General features: G+C 39.8%; 1 protein-coding gene across 11 annotated transcripts in view; it reads left to right on the forward strand.

Annotated features, from left to right (window-relative positions):
* Positions 1 to 19,182, forward strand: part of NEK1 (NIMA related kinase 1) — a 204,507-nt gene that overhangs the window by 16,722 nt on the left and 168,603 nt on the right. For all 11 annotated transcript variants that reach the window (XR_014294361.1, XM_082624999.1, XM_082625000.1 and 8 more), the window contains 3 exons: positions 919 to 1,067; positions 1,700 to 1,796; positions 7,881 to 7,978. Coding sequence is in view for 10 of the 11 variants with exons in the window: in XM_082624999.1 (XP_082481125.1) it covers positions 951 to 1,067; positions 1,700 to 1,796; positions 7,881 to 7,978 (312 nt within the window). In the remaining variant the exon portion in view is untranslated. The remainder of the gene's footprint in view (positions 1 to 918; positions 1,068 to 1,699; positions 1,797 to 7,880; positions 7,979 to 19,182) is intronic.

Below are 19,182 nucleotides of genomic sequence, written 5' to 3' on the forward strand. Positions count from 1 at the left end.
TGAATAACAGTAAAGACAGATTGTGACACAGTGCTCACTGTGTGTAGGTCACTGTTCTCCAGACGTTAATGAAGTTGACGAATCCTCCCAGCAGCTCTGTCAGCAGGTCCTGTTGTTGGCCACATTGTCCAGATGAACAAACTGTGCCACTTAAAGATAAGTAACTTGTCCAAGGTCAAATAGCAAATAAGTGCTAAGCCAGGATTTAAACCCAGGCCCTCTGACTCTAAGGTTTTAGTGCTCTTTGACTACTACCCTTTATTGCCTCTGAAAGATTTTAATAAATAATAACTACTGTTAAAAGAGTGCGTAGGAACAGGCACTTTTATTCACTGCTGGTCAGAATGCAAGCAAGCTAGTAGGTGTTTCTGTAAGACAAGCAGTGTGTTTGAAAGCTTTAACATGTGCATATTCTTTGAACTCACAGTGTGTACTATGGAAATCTTTATAATGAGTACATAAAAATTATGTACAGAAATTTAATCTGAAGTTCTTTTATAATAGCAAACACTGTAAACAGCTTAAATGTCTAATAAGAGAGGATTAGTTAAATAACTTTGGGAAATAGTCTTGCTAAGCTTGTATTCTTATTGCAGGTAGTAAAGTAATGCTGCTAATTAATTAGTTCATGTAGGAAAAGGTTTGCTTCTTCCTCCATTAAGTATGTACAGTATTTGACTTTCCAAAGTATTCTTCTAAGATTGAAATGTCAAGGGTTTTCTCTTTTTAGCTATCTCTAGGTTGCATGACTAAAATTGAGGTAAAGTTTATTTAACCTTCAGTAAAGATTTTATATAACTTTTTTTTAGTAAACAAATCACTGAGGAATATAATTTGAATTAAGTATTATAATTGTTATAGATGACATGCTTTATTTCCATTAACTGTTACTCTTTTTTTTTTTTTTTTAATATCTAGCCTATCTGTTAAGATGTCTTAGAAAAAGAACCATGGAGAAGTATATTAGAGTACAGAAGATTGGAGAAGGTTCATTCGGAAAAGCCATTCTTGTTAAATCTATAGAAGATGGCAGACAGTATGTTATCAAAGAAATTAACATCTCAAGCGTAAGTATATTTTTTGTTTGGTCATCCAAGTAGAAGTCTGGTTACAAGAGCGAATAAAAAAATATATGGCAATGCATGACCTAAAGTGAAAGACTGCTGTAATCACAGAGAGAACCACTAATTTCAGAAGAGTCTGTAAATCCTTTCAGATTTTTTTCTGTGATGTGTGGTTATGTTTATGTGTTTAAAAAAGATACCTCACCTACTGTTCTGTGACTTAATCTGGTTTGAACATCTTAAAATGTTTTTGTTATATTTGTGCCTTCAACTTATTCTTTTTATCTTCTAGCTATATTTTAGTATTTGGGCTGTGCTTCATTGGTAGCATTAATTTTTTTTTAATATTTATTTATTTATTTGGTTGTGCCGGGTCTTAGTTGCGGCAGGCGGGCTCCTTAGTTGTGGCTTACTGGCTCCTTGCGGCTTGCAGGCTCCTTAGTTGCAGCATGCGTGTGGCATCTAGCTCCCTGACCAGGGTTTGAACCCAGGCCCCCTGCATTGGGAGCACAGAGTCTTATCCACTGCGCCACAAGGAAGTCCCGGTAGCATTATTTTTAACCACTCTCTTTTTGATGGACTATTATGTTGTTTAGTTACTTAATTTACTATTTTCTTTTTTCCTTCTATTTAAGATGTCCAGTAAAGAAAGGGAAGAATCAAGGAGAGAAGTTGCAGTGCTGGCAGACATGAAGCATCCAAATATTGTCCAGTATAGAGAATCATTTGAAGGTCAGATAAATCTTGCAAGAGCGCTCAAAAGAACTCCTAAGCCTTATGATAACTGTTGTATACTTCCCTTTTAAGGATCTTTTTGTGAATTATTCTCAGGAAGAAAAGTATATCATTTCTGCTTCAATACACATGCATTTTAGACATAGGAGGAACAGTCATTTACACCTTTTTAAACTAAACTTCTTTTAAGTGCTACCACCACTGCCACTGAGAAAATGTTCTGATTTTAGAAAGTATCCTGCTTGAGAGTGTTCTCAGATCCTTAAAATATTATAAAGTGTTGCTGTTTTGGAAATATCTACCATCCTATTTGGTAATGCAGGTACTAAGATAAGACAAAGCTTCTCTAAAGGCAGGAAAAGTTGGTTTATTGAAGTCATTCCCATTATCATAAATCTCTGTCAGTTGCAAAATAGAAAGATAATCTAGATTGAAAGTAAAAGATAGTTTAAATGACCATTTCAGGCTCTGATTACATACCAGTTTCAGCAGCTGAATTAAAGTATCCTTGTTCCCAAATAAACTTGATATCTAGTAAAGTAGAACATACTTTTAAAAAGTATATGGAACGTTAACACTTTATGCCATAAAGTACTCAGTTTATTTATTTTATGATGGCAGTGAAATGAGGCTTTATAGCTCATGTGAAAGAGTACAATGTTAACCATCTCTTCTTTCTCAGGACCTTGATTTCCTTTATTTGTCTTTCCCTTAGCATCTGTCTTTTAGTTTCTTTCTTCTTTCATCATGAAGATTTTACTATTTCAAGGTAAAAGGTTTGAATGTATGTCAACACATATTCTATCAGACATTTTGTATTTATGTTGAATGCTTCACCTAGAAACATCTGAATGATTCAAAAGGGATATAGCACGTTCTTTAAATAAGGTTATATTGTTACTGGCGTTTAGTTTTAAAGGAGTAAGTGCTCATGGTAAACGTATTCAGGAGTGCAGACATGCATGAACCCCAAGCTCTCTGTTCCTCCCACTCATTCTCATTCCCGAGGCGTAAGCAATGTGAATAATTCCACATTGATTCCTTACTGTATTTTCTGTGACTGTGTGGAACAAGCATATGTGTGTAGCCTTTGACGTTTAAAAACAAGTGGGATCGTATCTGTGTGTGTCTGCATCTAGTTCTTTTCACTTTGTCTCTCATGGGTATCTTTCCATGTCACTGTGTATTGATGCACCCCATTCTTTACAACTTTCTTGTAACATCTGCAGTGTTTCCCATCGGATGCCCTTTATGGCTGTATCACAATTTGTTTAGCCTCTTTTCTGTTATGGATACTTAGGTTGTATTTAGTGTTTCACTGTTACAGGTAGTGTTGCACGGGACGTCCTTGTACAGGTGTCTGTGTACTGTGGCAGTGTTTTAGGAGTGGAGTTCTTAGACTAAAGGGCATGAGAGTTCCTTTTTCTCACAAGCTCTCCAACCCTGGCCTATAAGTTCATTCTCAGATTTATAAGATGTAGTTTCGTCTGGTGATTCTATATATTTGGTATAGAATTTGGTCCCTGTTTCTGCCTCACCTGAGCCATCTTCTCATTTTAATCATGTAGCTCTTTGGACCTCTTAGTTTCTCATAGAGCTTTTGGGAGCTCTGAAACACAAATACTTAATTTTTCTGTAAAATGATTAAAAATAACTTACATATGTGAACATTTTAAATCTCTCAATTTTTAAAAATAAGCAAGTTGGTTAAAAAAGTGAAAATTTTGATGTTATTTTGAATGTCTGCCATGAAAGGTGAGGAAATTAGTATCTTTACAGTTCCTCCCCACTGATTTTTGTTCATCTTGACAGGGTAAAAATACTTAATAATTATCTTTTGTTCTGAAATTATAATTCTTAGAGTTGTTTGGCCTTGGTTCTATATTTAGACAGATTCAATTCTTTTTTTTTAAACTATTTTTTTTTTTTTAAGAAGATGTTGTTGGTAGGAGTTTTTTATTAATTAATTAATTTATTTTTTTTTGCTGCGTTGGGTCTTCGTTTCTGTGCGAGGGCTTTCTCCAGTTGTGGCAAGTGGGGGCCACTCTTCATCGCGGTGCGCAGGCCTCTCACTATTGCGGCCTCTCCCGCTGCAGGAGCACAGGCTCCAGACGCGCAGGCTCAGTAGCCGTGGCTCACGGGCCCAGTCGCTCCGCGGCATGTGGGATCCTCCCAGACCAGGGCCCGAACCCGTGTCCCCTGCATTAGCAGGCAGACTCCCAACCACTGCGCCACCAGGGAAGCCCCAGATTCAATTCTTATTGTTAGTTCTTTTATAACTTAGATACCCCTTTCCAGAGATACTTGAATTTATCTCCAACTTTTCTGGATTTCATCAATTTTTTTTCATGACGAGCTTATGGATGCTGTATTCCCTCAATGCAGTTACTGTTTGCATTTCTGAGAGTGTCTAACTGATGCTTTTATAAGTGAATAAGTATCCTTGATGACCCCTTTTCTCTTACAATCACATTATGTCTTCTGGAATTGAATGTTTCTGTAGAAAAGTTTGAGGTGAGCATAAAGCTTTTCCTCTTGAAGGTAATTTACTTTATCGTTCCTCGATGCTTGAAGGATTCTTTCTTTAGAATTGAAATTCACCAGAACATGGCTTAGTATTAATAATTCTGATTCTGTCTCTCTTGGAACATTTTGTACCCTTTCTGCCTGCAGATTCTGGTTTTTCTTTGTTTCAGGAAAGTTTTCATTTCACTATTTAAAAAAAATCCATATATACCTTAAAATAAGGAAAAATATTCAAAAATTTGTTTGTCATAAAGTTGTCTTAGCATACAGATGAATTCTTTCTTACAAAGTCTCTTGTATTACGGGATGTGCTCTCAAATTTTAAAATACATTAAATAACAAAGTGGTTTTGGGGAAGAAAACTTCCCTGAGTTAGTTTTGAGTGCTTATAGAGGTCCTCAGGCAGAATCAGTTTTAAAAAGAGGCATCAAAGAAATTTAATACTGATGTCATAATTGCAGATATTAGATACTGTTGTAAGTCTTCTAAAGTCACTTAAAAGGCAGTATGGTTATGTTGTGACAATCATGCATATGAACTCTCTAGGATGATTTTTTTTAAGTCCCAATATTATGCGTATGGGAATTAGGACATAGAAAAAATTCCACTGACAACATAAACAGATTTTAAAAGTGCTCTCTTTCAGTTAACTTAAAAGGAAATGAAGATCATGTGTATCGGGAAAACATAGGTGAATCAATAAAAGACATTTATATTGATGACAGATGTGAAAAATTTGGATACAATTGTTTTATAAAACTGGAGAGTGGGGAGAAAACAGTATTTCCAGGTATATAAATGTATAATTAGATAATATTAAATATTATAATTAGACATTTTTGTCTATATTCCTAACATTTTAAAAATTTTAAAAATTTGATCTTATCATTGAGAAAGTGTTGTGTCACTGTATATAGGGGTATCTGTGTTATACAGTTTTGTTTTCTCTACTGTTATTCATATATTGCTCTCTGTTTTTAGTTGTCTCTAGCTATCACCTTCTAATTGCTTTCATTCTTTTGTTTGTATTTTCCTACAGTCTGTGTTTTTTTAACCTCATAAGTTTGTTTTACTTCTTACTGTTGCAGAAGTAGTTTTTGTATCTTTAATGGAAGCTTTTCAGACTCAATTATGGAGCTTGTGTTGGCATCCACCTTGTTCCCCATTGGTGTTGCCCAAATCTAACTTCTCTATGTACTTGAAGAAAGCTTTTCTTTGAGGCTAAGTTTGCATTGCTTTTTGCTGCAGGTAACAGAAAATCTGGCCAGTATTGGCTTAAGTGAGAAAGATATTTAATGATGTCATGTAACAGGAAGTCTTAAAGATGAGCTGTCCTGTGTATAGGGTGTATATGGCAGCTTAGGCCCTGTCTGATTTCTACTCTGACATCCTTAATAGGCACGTTTTTAAGCCTAATGCTGTCTCCTTGTCCTGAGAAGACGCTTTGCAACTCCAGGCATCGCCTGCATCCAAAAGACGCCAAAAGAAGGGTCAAGGGCAGCACCAGCAGCTTGCTCTTGTCTGTTCCTGTGACCAGACGAGCCAGTGCTTTCTCAGAAGCCACTGTTGAGATTTCCTCTTAGATCTTAGTGACCGATATGGGGTCAGTGACCACCTCTAACTGTAGGGGAGACTGGGAATTAGGGAATCTGGGGGTTTTTTTCAGCTTCTCAAGTGAGAGGCGATGAAGGGAGAAAAGCGTTAGAATTACAGGGTTAGCCTGCCAGCAGTGCGTGCTTCGCTGAGAGGTCATGGTTCGTGTCCTCTCTTAAACTCTCGGTCGTTTTCTAACATGCCTTGAGGCTTTGTCACTTGCCTTGTCACTTGTCTTTTTGCCTCAATTTCAAGCAGTTTCTAGGTGGTCATTATGTTGGGTTTTTTTGGAGGGTGTTTCTTTAGTACTGTGTGAGCCCATTGGTGATAGGGGTGGTGTCTTATATTTCTGTATCCCTGGCATCTTGTGCAAAGTGCCTGGAACATAGTTGGCACTCAGATGCTTGAATGATTGAAGGAATACGAAACAGATTAGTATTTCCTTCATGCAGAAAAGACTTTTCTTTTAACCTTACATTTTAACTAGTACTTATCCCAAAATAAAAGATAAATGTTTAAACAGCAAAAAATATAACAGAGCTCAGATATTTTCCTTCAGGATTGCTTCTCCATTTCCTTTCTCAGGTCCTGTTTAACCTTCTCTGTCTTCCTGTCTCTGTGTCTGTCTGTGTCTCTCACACACAGACACACACACCTTTTAAAAAAAATCTTGTAATGGTTTTATTTAATTTTTGCTACATGCAGATGGTACAGAATTCAAAGGTTACATAACAGTAAGAAATTTGCCTTCTGTTTCTATTTTTGAGTCACCTGTTTTTCCCTCCTGGAGGTACCCACTGTTCTACCACTATCTTGAGTTTCCCTCCAGAAATGTTCTAAGCATTAATAAGCATACATAAATCATAGCACACGGTCCTTTTTTATTTTTGCTTTTTGTTTCTCATGCTATGTAAATGGTGACATTCTATACTTATTTTTCATAAGTAGTAGATTGTACGGTTTTCTGGGGTTTTTTTTCGCACAGTGATTTCTCTCATGTATATTTGGATGATCTTTTCGTATCAATTGTAAAGAGTTATACAGATTCTTAATCAGCTCATTCATGTAGGTTCCCAACCCTGGGCACACTGGAAGCAGTGTATACCAGGTGAACGTGAGCATTGAGAGTAACAAGACCACCACCCAAGGTGCCGGGAGCAAGGCCATCAGCACAAGGCAGCGAGAGAAGTGAACTCTGGGAAGGCTGTTCCTTGAGCTGGAATAGGTGATATTGGCCGCTCTTCCTTACCTGGGAAGAAGTGGTGTGGTCTTAGTCCTATGGAAGAGTGAGTGTGGAGAGAAGGATTGGAAGTGTTCTTCTCATCCTGTCTACCACAGGAAGGGTCATGGAAGTCTTTTATCCTGTGGACTGAGGCATACAGGTGATTAGGGAAGTGCCCCATCTTCATGTTCGTTCACAGATTATATATCACTACAAAGAGAGCTCCAGGAGAGCAGAGACCATCTCACTGTTGAGTCCTGACAGTTCATTGCAGCATCTGTTATTGTGTTTGTTTAACAGGTAATTAAGTGGATGAAATAAAGCTGGAAAGTAATGGTCAGCTAAAAACCAAGGTTACCCATCTCTGACAAATGAGTGGAAAAATGTGATTTTTATAGCTGACGTTTAAGGAAATATATCTATTAAATGAAATCAACTATATCTGTCTGCATTTTGTCCATATTGCAGAGATGTTTGTCAGTGTGGATAACGGGATGGTGTATTCTTGGCAGAAAAGTCATTAATGATGGAGTTGCCTGTTAACCCAAGTTACCACACAGTCTGTACGACCAGTAAACCTTGACTTTGCACTTCAGTTCTTCTGGCTGTGGTTCTGTTTTTAGTTTAGTGGAACGTATTTAATTAATTGCTGCTTTTTAGTAAACCTTTAGGTACCTTTAATGTAGCTATGCTTTTGATGTATATTTTAAAACATGGACTGTAACGTTTATATTTTTTAGAAAATGGCTCTCTCTACATCGTGATGGATTACTGTGAAGGAGGGGATCTGTTTAAACGAATAAACGCCCAGAAAGGCGTTTTGTTTCAAGAGGACCAGGTGAGTTAGCACGTGGGAGACTGGCTCTTACTCCGTAAGTGTTGTTGACAGTTCATTCCGCGCTTGTTTGTTTGTACTACGAGTATTAACTGGACGCCTACTCCAGCTCTCGTGACCGCCTCCCGATTTCAGGTCCCATCTCGCTTCCGTCTGTGGCGATGCTGCTGTGTGTGTGTCGTATACGTCGTGTCCTGTGTGTGTGTGTGTGTGTGTGTGTAGCTATTTTTATGCGGGTAGCTGATTGATTACTCTGTATGCTGTCAGTTGGCTTACTGCCGCCTTATCTTAGAATGTGGCTTTGCCGGTAACTCCAGCTCTACAAGCCTTGCCCGGCAACTGCGTGAAATCCAGTCTTTGTTGTGATTTCACGGATCTCTAAAATATGAGCTATTCTACGTACTCAGTCGTGTTTCCTGTTCCCTAGTGTGCACCCTTTTTCATTGAGGTACCAGATATTTATCGCGCATTCATTTTGTGGTTGGCACCAGGACACAGGTCTATACCTCTCATTCTTCTTCCTGTGTATTTATTCTGATTATTTATTTTATTTTGGTAGTACCTTCTCCCCCGCACCCCTGACTCTCTGTTACTGATATTTTACCATTTTTTAGAAAACTCAGCTCAAGTCCCAGTCTCTTCTTTGGATTTTCCGTAGGCACTCTGATCTTCCATGATCTTTTCTTTCTCTGAATTCCTACTGCCTCTCTCCTTATCACCCACCCTTAAGTTTAATCGCAGGCTCTTACGTAGGAGAATGGAGGGAGCTCTGTGCTAGGAGGTGTTGCATTTGTTGTCTCTTTTAATGCTTAAATCCCCCTGTGAATGAGCGTACTGTAGTTTTCTCTATTTCATAGGTAAGAAATCTAAGGTTAAGTAGCTTGCCCAAGATCACAGTTGGTATTTGAACCTACCCCTATCTAACAGCAGAGTTTATAAAATGTGCTTTTTACAAACTTAAATTGTAACATTATTCAGAGGTTTGGAGATGGACAGCCGTCTTCCCCCGCCGTTCTGTCCCTGAGATTACCACTGCTTTTGGTTTGGTGTGCTTTCTTTTTCATATTGAACATACACGTGTATACACTGAGGCATGCGTATTCAGAAATGGGAGAGTATACATACCATGCTCTGTCTTGCTTTTGTCGCTTAAAAATTATCTTGATTACATTGACATGTCGGTCCATATAGATCAGTTGTATAAGGTTTTGTTTTGCTTCGTTTTGTTTTTTTGGCCAGGCCGTACGCGGGATTTTCGTTCCCCAGCCAGGGATCAAACCCGTGCCCCCCTGCAGTGGAAGCTCGGAGTCCTAACCACTGGACTGCCAGGGAAGTCCCAAGATCAGTTGCATTAGTTTTAAAAGGTGCATTGGGGATTCCCTGGTGGTGCAGTGGTTGGGAGTCCGCCTGCCGATGCAGGGGACACGGGTTCGTGCCCCGGTCCGGGAAGATCCCACATGCCGCGGAGCGGCTGGGCCCGTGAGCCATGGCCGCTGAGCCTGCGCGTCTGGAGCCTGTGCTGCGCAACGGGAGGGGCCACAACAGTGAGAGGCCCGCATACCACAAAATAAATAAATAAAAATTAAAAGGTGCATTATATTTCATTCCAGTAAAGCCCTTGCTTTGTTTCTTTTCACTTCCTACTCATTTCTGTTCCACTCCCCTCTATCCTTAGGCAGCCCTTCCAGTGTCTTTAATCAATATCTCTGTCTATGTCTGCAAAATAGCCATCATTGTTTTGTATACATGTATTTTTAAAGGTGTACCTGTTGTATCATATCTCATTCAGTTTTACTTTTCCCCTAAGGACTGTTTCTGATCCATCCGCTTTGCTGTCTGTACATCTGTTGTTTCTAGCTCCGACCTAATAGCCCATGGGATTCCTCCCAGTCTACACTCACCTTTAGTGCATCGTGCACCCTTGTTAATGTACTCTGAATAATGTCACCTTAGAGTTGTTTCTCCGAGCAGGTTGTAATTTACTATAGAGCGGAGGCCCCAGTCTGCTTATGTCAAGGTACTGAGGAAGGCTGCGTCTGTGGTAGCACCGCCTTGGCACAATTCAGCAGCTGATTGATACCGTCATACAGATGGGGGCTTTGAGGGTCTTGGCAGCAACTTGGAGATATGGTAGGATGAGAGCTTGAGTTAAAAGTACTCTCAAGTAGGGTAGTATAGTACTCCTCAAGCTTTCCTTACCTCATGTTCCACAGTTAAGCCTACTAGGCAGAGCACAGAACTTGGAGTGAGAAGACTTGGGTTTGAGTGCTTGTCCTGTTTATCAGCTTGGTAATTATGTTTACAAGTTACTTAACTGCCTTGTGACTTTAATCCTTATTCGGTAGTAGGGATATTCCTACCAGGTAGCCAACGGTACTGTTGTGGTAAAGGTTTGTTTGTGTACAAGGTGCTATTTTTTTATTACAGTTTTATCTGATATATTCATTGCTTGTGCTTATTTTTATTCTTTTGTCTCTTTTGGACTTTAAAATGCTTGCTGTTAAATTCCATAACATTATACTGTAAAGTACATTGATAATCTATGGATTTAGTTTAGTTTTGTTTTTTTAATTTATTTATTTATTTATTTATTTTTGGTCTTTGTTGCTGCATGCGGGCTTTCTCTAGTTGCGGCGAGCGGGGGCTACTCTTCGTTGTGGTGCGCAGGCTTCTCATTGCTGTGGCTTCTCTTGTTGCGGAGCACAGGCTTTAGGTGCGTGGGCTTCAGTAGTTGTGGCATGTGGGCTCAGTAGTTGTGACTCGCCGGCTCTAGAGCACAGGCTCAGTAGTGGTGGTGCACGGGCTTAGTTGCTCCACGGCATGTGGGATCTTCCCGGACCAGGGCTCGAACCTGTGTCCCCTGCATTGGCAGGTGGATTCTTAACCACTGCGCCACCAGGGAAGCCCTATGGATTTGGTTTTTCTGTTAGATAAATATTCTTAGTACGTAATGATATATATGTGTGTGTGTTTGTACATATATCTTTCTTGTAATCCTAGAAATTATGGAGATTTACTCTAGTTTTTTCATCCATTCTGAGATTATTCCATATAAACAATAAAAATTTGGCAAGTCTTTCTTTTAAGTTAATAGCATTTTTTCCTACCCTTCAAAATGACAAGTTTTGTTAGCCTACTTAAAATGGTAATTATTTACACAAAAACAACCTGCTACTCTCTGGGCTTTGAAGCAGGAAAACAGAGGTCAGAGGCCATATTTTTTTTTTTTTTTTTTTTTTTTTGCTGTACACGGGCCTCTCCTGCTGTGGAGCACAGGCTCCGGACGCACAGGCTCAGTGGCCATGGCTCATGGGCCTAGCCGCTCTGCAGCATGTGGGATCTTCCCGGACCGGGGCACGAACCCGTGTCCCCTGCATCGGCAGGCATACTCTCAACCACTGCGTCACCAGGGAAGCCCCAGAGGCCATTTTTGCTGTAGGCTGTAGGTTGAAATCAGTCTGAGATGGTTTTGTTCCATCTCTAGAATGGAAGTGGGAGCAGAGACGTGTGAGACAAGGAAATTCTCCAGCCGCTCAAGCCATTCTCTTCAGTGATACTTCCTTGTTTGCATCTTTACTAGAAAAAAGCCTCGTCAAGTTAGGAAGCAAGTTGACTAAGTCTGTGACTTTTCATCAGTAGTAAACAGTGATATGAAGTAAGTACATTCTGCTGAACAATCCTTGGATGGCCTTTCTCCATGTAGATATTAAAAAGATGTGCCACTGACTATTTTTGGCTTATTTCTAAGTGTTGGATAAATTTTCTGATAGTCTCGTCTCCTGATAATTTCCAAATGTTTGTTCTTTTAAAAGAAAGTCTAGTCTCGTAGGGTTGGCCCTAATATTTAGGTGCAGTCAGAGTGTTAATTAGGCATATAGACTTCCTTGAGTTTGCTCTGAAAATCCAGAGCCTTATAGAAATGAGCAACTATGCAGGTACTAAGGCCACAGAATTGATTTCTGTCCAGAAGTTTTCATAAGGAATCTTAGATTGGATTTTTTAAAATATTATTTGTTCTTCTATCCCAAGGCCAGGAAACCAAGCCCAGTACATTTTTCACCAAATTTCACCTGCAGTACATATAAATTTGGGTGATTTTCTTTCTTCTTGAGAGTTTTCAGATTTGCCAAGGTTTTTGGCTACTACTAAATGACCTTGCCACCTGTGATGCTGAGACCTTGTAAGTCAGGCACTAGGCCAGTTCCCTGGTGGCACAATGTAGGAATTGGCTCTGTGTGTATTTGTTGGCAGCAGGCTTGTCATAACTGATTGAATGAAAATCATCCTCACATAAGACAGTCCAGGTATGGCTTTGGTTGCACAATTGATTTGTGTAGTTATATTCTGGTAAAAAGGAGTGTACATTCTTATTGAACCAATGAAAATTACAATATTCCTGAAAAGTAAAACTCAGTAAAACTATTTCTAAATTCTGAACGGGTCAGTGAGAAGCAGATAATCATTTTAAGATGTTATATTTCAGTCTAGAAAAGCATAATTTACTAAATTGAGAGTAAAGATAGCTTAAGAAGAGAAAGAAAAGGACTTCATATGTTCATTAAGTATAGAAGGATGGAACATTAAAAATATATGTATAATACCAGTTGTATTCCAACAAATAAACACAATTAAATTTCATTTAATTCAGTTCATTCAGTCCTAGTAATTCTTATCATGCTGGGTTTTGGGTGAGTCTGCTTTTATGATGTATATCAGCTTCTGGACTGAAAAAGCCTTAGGAATATTGGCTCAGTCCATTGTTCAATGTCAGCAGTGTCAGCTCAGAAGCCTGTACTCAAGAGTGTGTTTTCTGAGGTGTCGGTAGTTCAGTGTTCCTAGTACAGTCCTTTCCAGGAGCCTTCTGGTCATCAAGAAGCAAAGGCCTGTTTGATAATGAGACTGAAAGGCTGTAGTTAATTTCGTATAGTAACCAATAATAGAATACAGTTCTCCATAGGGGTATTTGTTATGGGCTTGATGAATATTTTCCCTAAGAGTAAAAATGGATAGCAAAGTCATTGACAAATCTCTGGGACCTCCCATAAAGCATGCACTTTCTGAAATATTTATATTAATATATATATATATTTTTTGCTGTACGCAGGCCTCTCACTGTTGTGGCCTCTCCTGTTGCGGAGCACAGGCTCCGGATGCGCAGGCCCAGCGGCCATGGCTCACGGGCCTAGCCGCTCCGCGACATGTGGGATCTTCCTGGACCGGGGCATGAACCTGCGTCACCTTCATCAGCAGGCGGACTCTCAACCACTGCGCCACCAGGGAAGCCCCACCATGGTGACTTTTTAATTTCCCTCAGATCCGTGGTTGCTTTGAATGCCTTAAGTTTTTAACGTCTGGCTCCCCAAAGGTGAAAAGAGAGAAATGTAGCAGGGGGGAAAAGAGCTTCTGGCCCTTTAAATCCTCTGGAAGTCCCTTCAGCCAGAAGGAGAGAGGCTTGCAACAAAGTGGGGAGGAACAATAACAATGGCTGCCCTCCTCTTTGGCCCCAGATCTGAAGTAGCCATCAACAATCAGAGCACAGATCTCTGATACATGGAGGACAGGGACCTGTTTGCCCACCCTGGTTCCCACAAGGTGCACGCAAGCTGCTTCTGGGATGCATGCACAGCTGGATGTCTCAGTGCTGGGACGTGGGGGATGAGTAGCCCCTGCTACATAACTAAGAGGTGAAATTGACTGAAATTAACCACAATTTACTATCCAAGCCTTCACCCAGAAGTTGCAAAGATTCAAGAGATTCCAGAGACCCAAAATAGTTACATCAGATAGATTCTGCCACTGTATTGTTGTACAGGTAGGGAGACAGATTCCTAGTGTTTCCTACTCTACTATCTTCCCAGAATCTTCTCCATCTGTATTTATTTTAAAATACTTTATCTCTTTGATTAAATAGGTAACCAAATATTACTTCTCAGGTACCCCAAACCATCTCTTAATCAAGTGACCATATCTCTGACAACTGTGTAATCTTTCCTTCCCAAGATTAGATCCTAAATTTAGAAAAAATAAAATAAAAATTCTAGGCTACCTCTCACCATATGTATTAGTTAGCTCAACATTTTTATAAGAGCTGCATGGGAAGATTTACCAAATCAACAAAGGTGCTCAGCATTTTCTAGGTTAAGTTTGTATACATAAAATATTATTGGGCTTCCCTGGTGGTGCAGTATATCTGATGGCAGATATACTAGACAACGGGTTGAAAACAACTGTCTTAAAGAGGCTCAAAGCTAAAAGAAGACATGGAGAAAGTCAAAAAAACTATACGAACAAAACAGAAATATCAATAAGGAGACAGAAAAATCTAAAAAGAAACTAAAAAAGAAAGTCCAATAACTAAAATGAAAAATTCATTAGAGAGATTCAAAGGCAGATTTGAACCTTTGCTGAAGAAGACTCAGTGAACTGGAAGCTAGGACAATGGAAATTATTGAGTCTGAGTAACAGAAAGATAAAAGATTCAAGAAAAATCAACAGAGCTTAAGGGACCTGTGGGACATTGTCACACAGACCAACATGTGCATCTTGGGAAGGAGAAGAGGGAGAGAGGGATGGACAGCGAATTTGAAGAGTTAATGGCTGAAAACCTCCCGAATTTGATGAAAGACATGTATATAAACATCCAAGAAACTCAGTGAACTCCAAGTAGGATGAAGTCAAGGAGACCCACACCCAGACACACTATAACCTAACTGTTGAAAGCCAGAGAGTCTTGAAATCAGCAAGAGGGAAGTGGCTCATCACATACAAGGAATCGTCAGTAAGATTTCCAGCAGATTTCTCAGTGGAAACTTTACAGGCCAGAAAACACTGGGCTGATGTATTCAAAGTGCTAAAAGAAAAACAGCTATCAACCAGGAATCCTATATCTGGCAAAATTGTCCTTCAGAAATGAGAGACATTTCCAGATAAACAAAAGCTGAAGCTATTTGTTACTACTAGAGTTGCACCGAAAGAAGTGCTAAGTGGAGTCTTGCAGACGAAGGGAAGGGACACTAGACAGTGGCTTGAAGCCACGTGGAGAAATGGAGAGCTTAGTAAACGTAAATACACGGGCAGTTATAAAAGCCAGAATTGTTACAGCAGTGGTTTGTGACTCCCCTTTTTCTACATGATTTGAGACTAATAAATTTTTTAAAAAGCAATTACTAGTGTAAAAGCTGGTATTACTGTAACTGGTTTGTAACTCCCCATTTTGTTTTTCTACATGATTTAAGAGACTAATGCACTTTAAGAAAATTATTAATTTTACGTTTTGAAACATACAAACAATGATGTCATCATACAAAGATGCAATTTGGTGACATCAGCAACTGAAAGAAGTAGGACAGAGATGTAAAGGAGCAGAGGGTTTTTTGGTTTGTTTTTAATTTATTTTTTTATTTTTGGCTGCATTGGGTCTTCATTGCTGCGCGCGGGCTCTTTCTAGTTGTGGCGAAGGGGGGCTACTCTTCCTTGCAGTGCGCGGGCTTCTCATTGCAGTGGCTCCTCTTGTTGCGGAGCGCGGCCTCTAGGCACGCGGGCTTCAGTAGTTGTAGCACGCAGACTCAGTAGTTGTGGCTCGAGGGCTCTAGAGCGCAGATTCAGTAGTTGTGGTGCACGGGCTTAGTTGCTCCGTAGCATGTGAGATCTTCCCGGACCACGGCTCGAACCCGTGTTCCCTGCATTGGCAGGCAGATTCTTAACCACTGTGCCACCAGGGAAGCCCAGGAGCAGAGTTTTTATATGTTATTGGAGTTAAGCTGGTACAAGTCCAAATTAGAGTATTGTAATTTTATGGGATCGAAAGTAATCCCCTTGTTAACACAGAGAAAATAGGTATACACTTTTTGGGTTGACTAAAAAGTGCCTTCAGTTTTTAAGTAAAAATAAAAGACCCATTTTTCATTTTCACCAAGAACTTTATTGAATAATGTATACACCATTTTGTTCCACTACCTTCTGCCATTTTTCAGGCAACTTCATAATTCCATCTTCCCAAAACTTTTTATCTTTTTGAGCAAAGAACTGTTCCAGGTGCCTTTTACTCTTCCAGGGAATTGAAATTTTTTCATTAAGAGAATTTTGTAAAGACCAAAATAAATGGAAATCCGCAGGTGCAATGTCTGGTGAATACAGCGGATGAATCAGAACTTCCCAGCCAAGCTGTACAGTTTTTGCCTGGTCATCAAAGAAACATGTAGTCTTGCGTTATCCTGATGGAAGATTATACGTTTTCTCTCGACTAATTCTGGACTCCTTTCGTCAAGTGCTGCTTTCAGTTGGTCTAAATGAGAGCAGGACTTGTTGGAATTAATCGTTTGTTTTTTTTGGAAGGAGCTCATAATAGAGGACTCCCTTCCAATCCCACCATATACACAACATCACCTTCTTTGGATGAAGAGCCTTTGGTGTGGTTGGTGGTGGTTTATTTCGTTTGCCCCACTATCTCTTCTGTTCCACATTATTGTACAGTATCCTCTTTTCATTGCCTGTCACAATTTGTTTTAAAAAACGGAACGTTTTCATTACGTTTAAGTAGTGGAGAATCGCCTGCGGAAATACAGTTAAGAAGGTTTTTTCGCTTAACTTACGTGGAACCCAAACATCAAAGCGTTTCACATAACCAAGCTGGTGCGAATGATTTTCAGCACTTGATTTGAATATTCTCAGTATGTCAGCTACCTCCCACGTGGTGTAATGTTCATTGTTCTCAATTAACGTCTCGATTTGATCACTGTCAACTTCATATGGTCTACCCGACAGTGGAACATCGTCCAGCGAGAAATCTCCATCATGAAACTGTGCAAACTGCTTTTGACATGTCACAGCACCTTCTCCATACACTGCACAAATGTATTTTTGCATTTCGGTTGTGTTTTTACCTTCCTGAAATAATAAAACATAATATGCCGAAAATGTTGCTTTTTCTCTTCCATTTTCAATAGTAAAATGGCTACACAAAAATTCAATTTTCATGTCTTTTTTAATTTTTATTTTTTATTATTATTATTATTTTTTTGGCTGCGTTGGGTCTTGGGTCTTCGTTCTTGCGCACGGGCTTTCTCTAGTTGTGGTGAGCAGGGGTCTACTCTTTGTTGTGGTGCTCAGGCTTCTCATTGCAATGGCTTCTTGTTGCAGAGCATGGGGTCTAGGTGCACAGGCTTCACTAGTTGCAGCATGCGGGCTCAGTAGTTGTGGCTCATGGGCTCTAGAGCGCAAGCTCAGTAGTTGTGGTGTGCGGGCTTAGTTGCTCCAAGGTGTGTGGGATCTTCCCAGACGAGAGATCGAACCCGTGTCCCCTGCATTGCAGGCGGATTCTTAACCACTGCGCCACCAGGGAAGTCCCTGATGTGTTTTTTTCAAATGCACGCTGATATGACAGCTGTCACATACAATCTAACAGAACTGTTTCAAATGAAGTTAGACAGCTAAGTGCTACTAGAGCCATCTTGTGGAAAAAAACGAACGAACCTTTTGGCCAACCCAATATATAAAATTAAATGAGAGGGGCTTTCCTGGTGGCACCATGGTTAAGAATCTGCCAGCTGTGCAGGGGACATGGGTTCGAGCCCTGAGCCAGGAAGATCCCACATGCTGCGTAGCACCTAAGCCCGTGTGCCACAACTACTGAGCCTGTGCTCTAGAGCCCGCAAGCCACAACTACTGAGCCCGCGCACCACAACTACTGAAGCCCGCATGCCTAGAGCTCCGTGCTCTGGAACAAGAGAAGCCGCTGCAATGAGAAGCCTGTGCACCGCAATGAAGAGTAACTCCTGCTTGCCACAACTAGAGAAAGCCAGTGCACAGCAACGAAGACCCAACACAGCCAAAGATAAATCAATAAATTTTTTTTAAAAAGTAAATGAGCGATGAATGTAAATGTTTCACAACACAAAAATCAACTAAGCACAAAGAAGACAGTAATGCAGGAAATAGGGACAAAAGAACCACAGGGCATATAGAAAACAAATAGCAAAGTGACAGAAGTAACTCTCCATATCAGTCATCCTTATAAAAGGAAAGGAATTCTGACATATGCTACAGTGGATTGACCATGAGAACATTATGTTCAGTGAAATAAGCCAGTCACAAAAAACTGAATATGATTCCATGTGTATGACATACTTAAGAGTACTCGAAATCATAGAGACAGAAAGTAGAACAGTGATGTCTAGGGACGAGGGAAAGGGGAGTGGGGAGAACTGTTTAACATTTAATGTTCCAGTTTTACAAGGTGAAGAGTTGTACAGGTGGTGATAGTTGTACAACAGTATGAATGTACTTAATACCACTGAAGTATGCACTTAAAACTGGTTAGGGTGGTAAATTTGTGTTCTGTGTATTTTACTACAATTAAAAATTTTAAAAAATATACATGAAGGTAATACAATAGTAAGGATCCTTAGCACTCTCATAGGTGAGGAACCTTTCTTCAAAAACAGAAATGACAATAAAGTCAGTAGATAGCATAGAAAACTATTCTGGTGGACCTGGGATGTCTGCTTTCTGGACAAATTACATGGAAGTTAAATAGTAAGTAAGGTCTTATAACCTCTTACATGCGCTCTAAGATCAATTTACGGTTCTATTAGAGAGACAGCCAAGTTCTGTTTTTCCACTAATATAATATTTGGCAGTAAAAGTTCTCAAAAAATTTTTTACAATGAATAAACATGTGAAAACAGCATACTTTAGTAAATTTTAACACATTTTGTTGCACAAAGAAACCTGAGTTTTGGAGCAGAGAAGGTGCATTGTGGAATTGTTTTAGTGCTCTAAGGCAGTCTGTAGTAATGGAAATAACACGTACACATAAAGCTGTAATTCAGACAAGTGTATGGTAATTACGTGTTTAGTTGGGCTGGCTCAGCATTTTATACCATTGGAATTTGGCAAATAGGGTCAAATAGGGACATTCTCTTTTGAGCAAGAGAATGCCATTATCCCAACATTATTTTGTAAATATTAATGTGAGCTAATGTGTACAAGGAAGTGCAGAGGAGGAGTGGTTAGAAGCAGGCCTGTAATTCAATGGCCTTCCCTCCCCTCCAGCCCTGATGTAAGACAGGCTGAACTAGATGGACAGAGGGAGCACAGACTTGTGCTGTGCCCTCCTCCTCCTCCTCAGAACTTCCCTCCAGAACCTCGTCTTCTGTCAGGTTTTGCTTTATCGCCTCCAGGCTGAGTTGGCTGTTGTCCTCTGTGCT

Source organism: Mesoplodon mirus (genome assembly GCF_964341445.2).
Source record: "Mesoplodon mirus genome assembly, chromosome: 1".
In the NCBI taxonomy this organism is placed as follows: Eukaryota; Metazoa; Chordata; class Mammalia; order Artiodactyla; family Ziphiidae; genus Mesoplodon; species Mesoplodon mirus.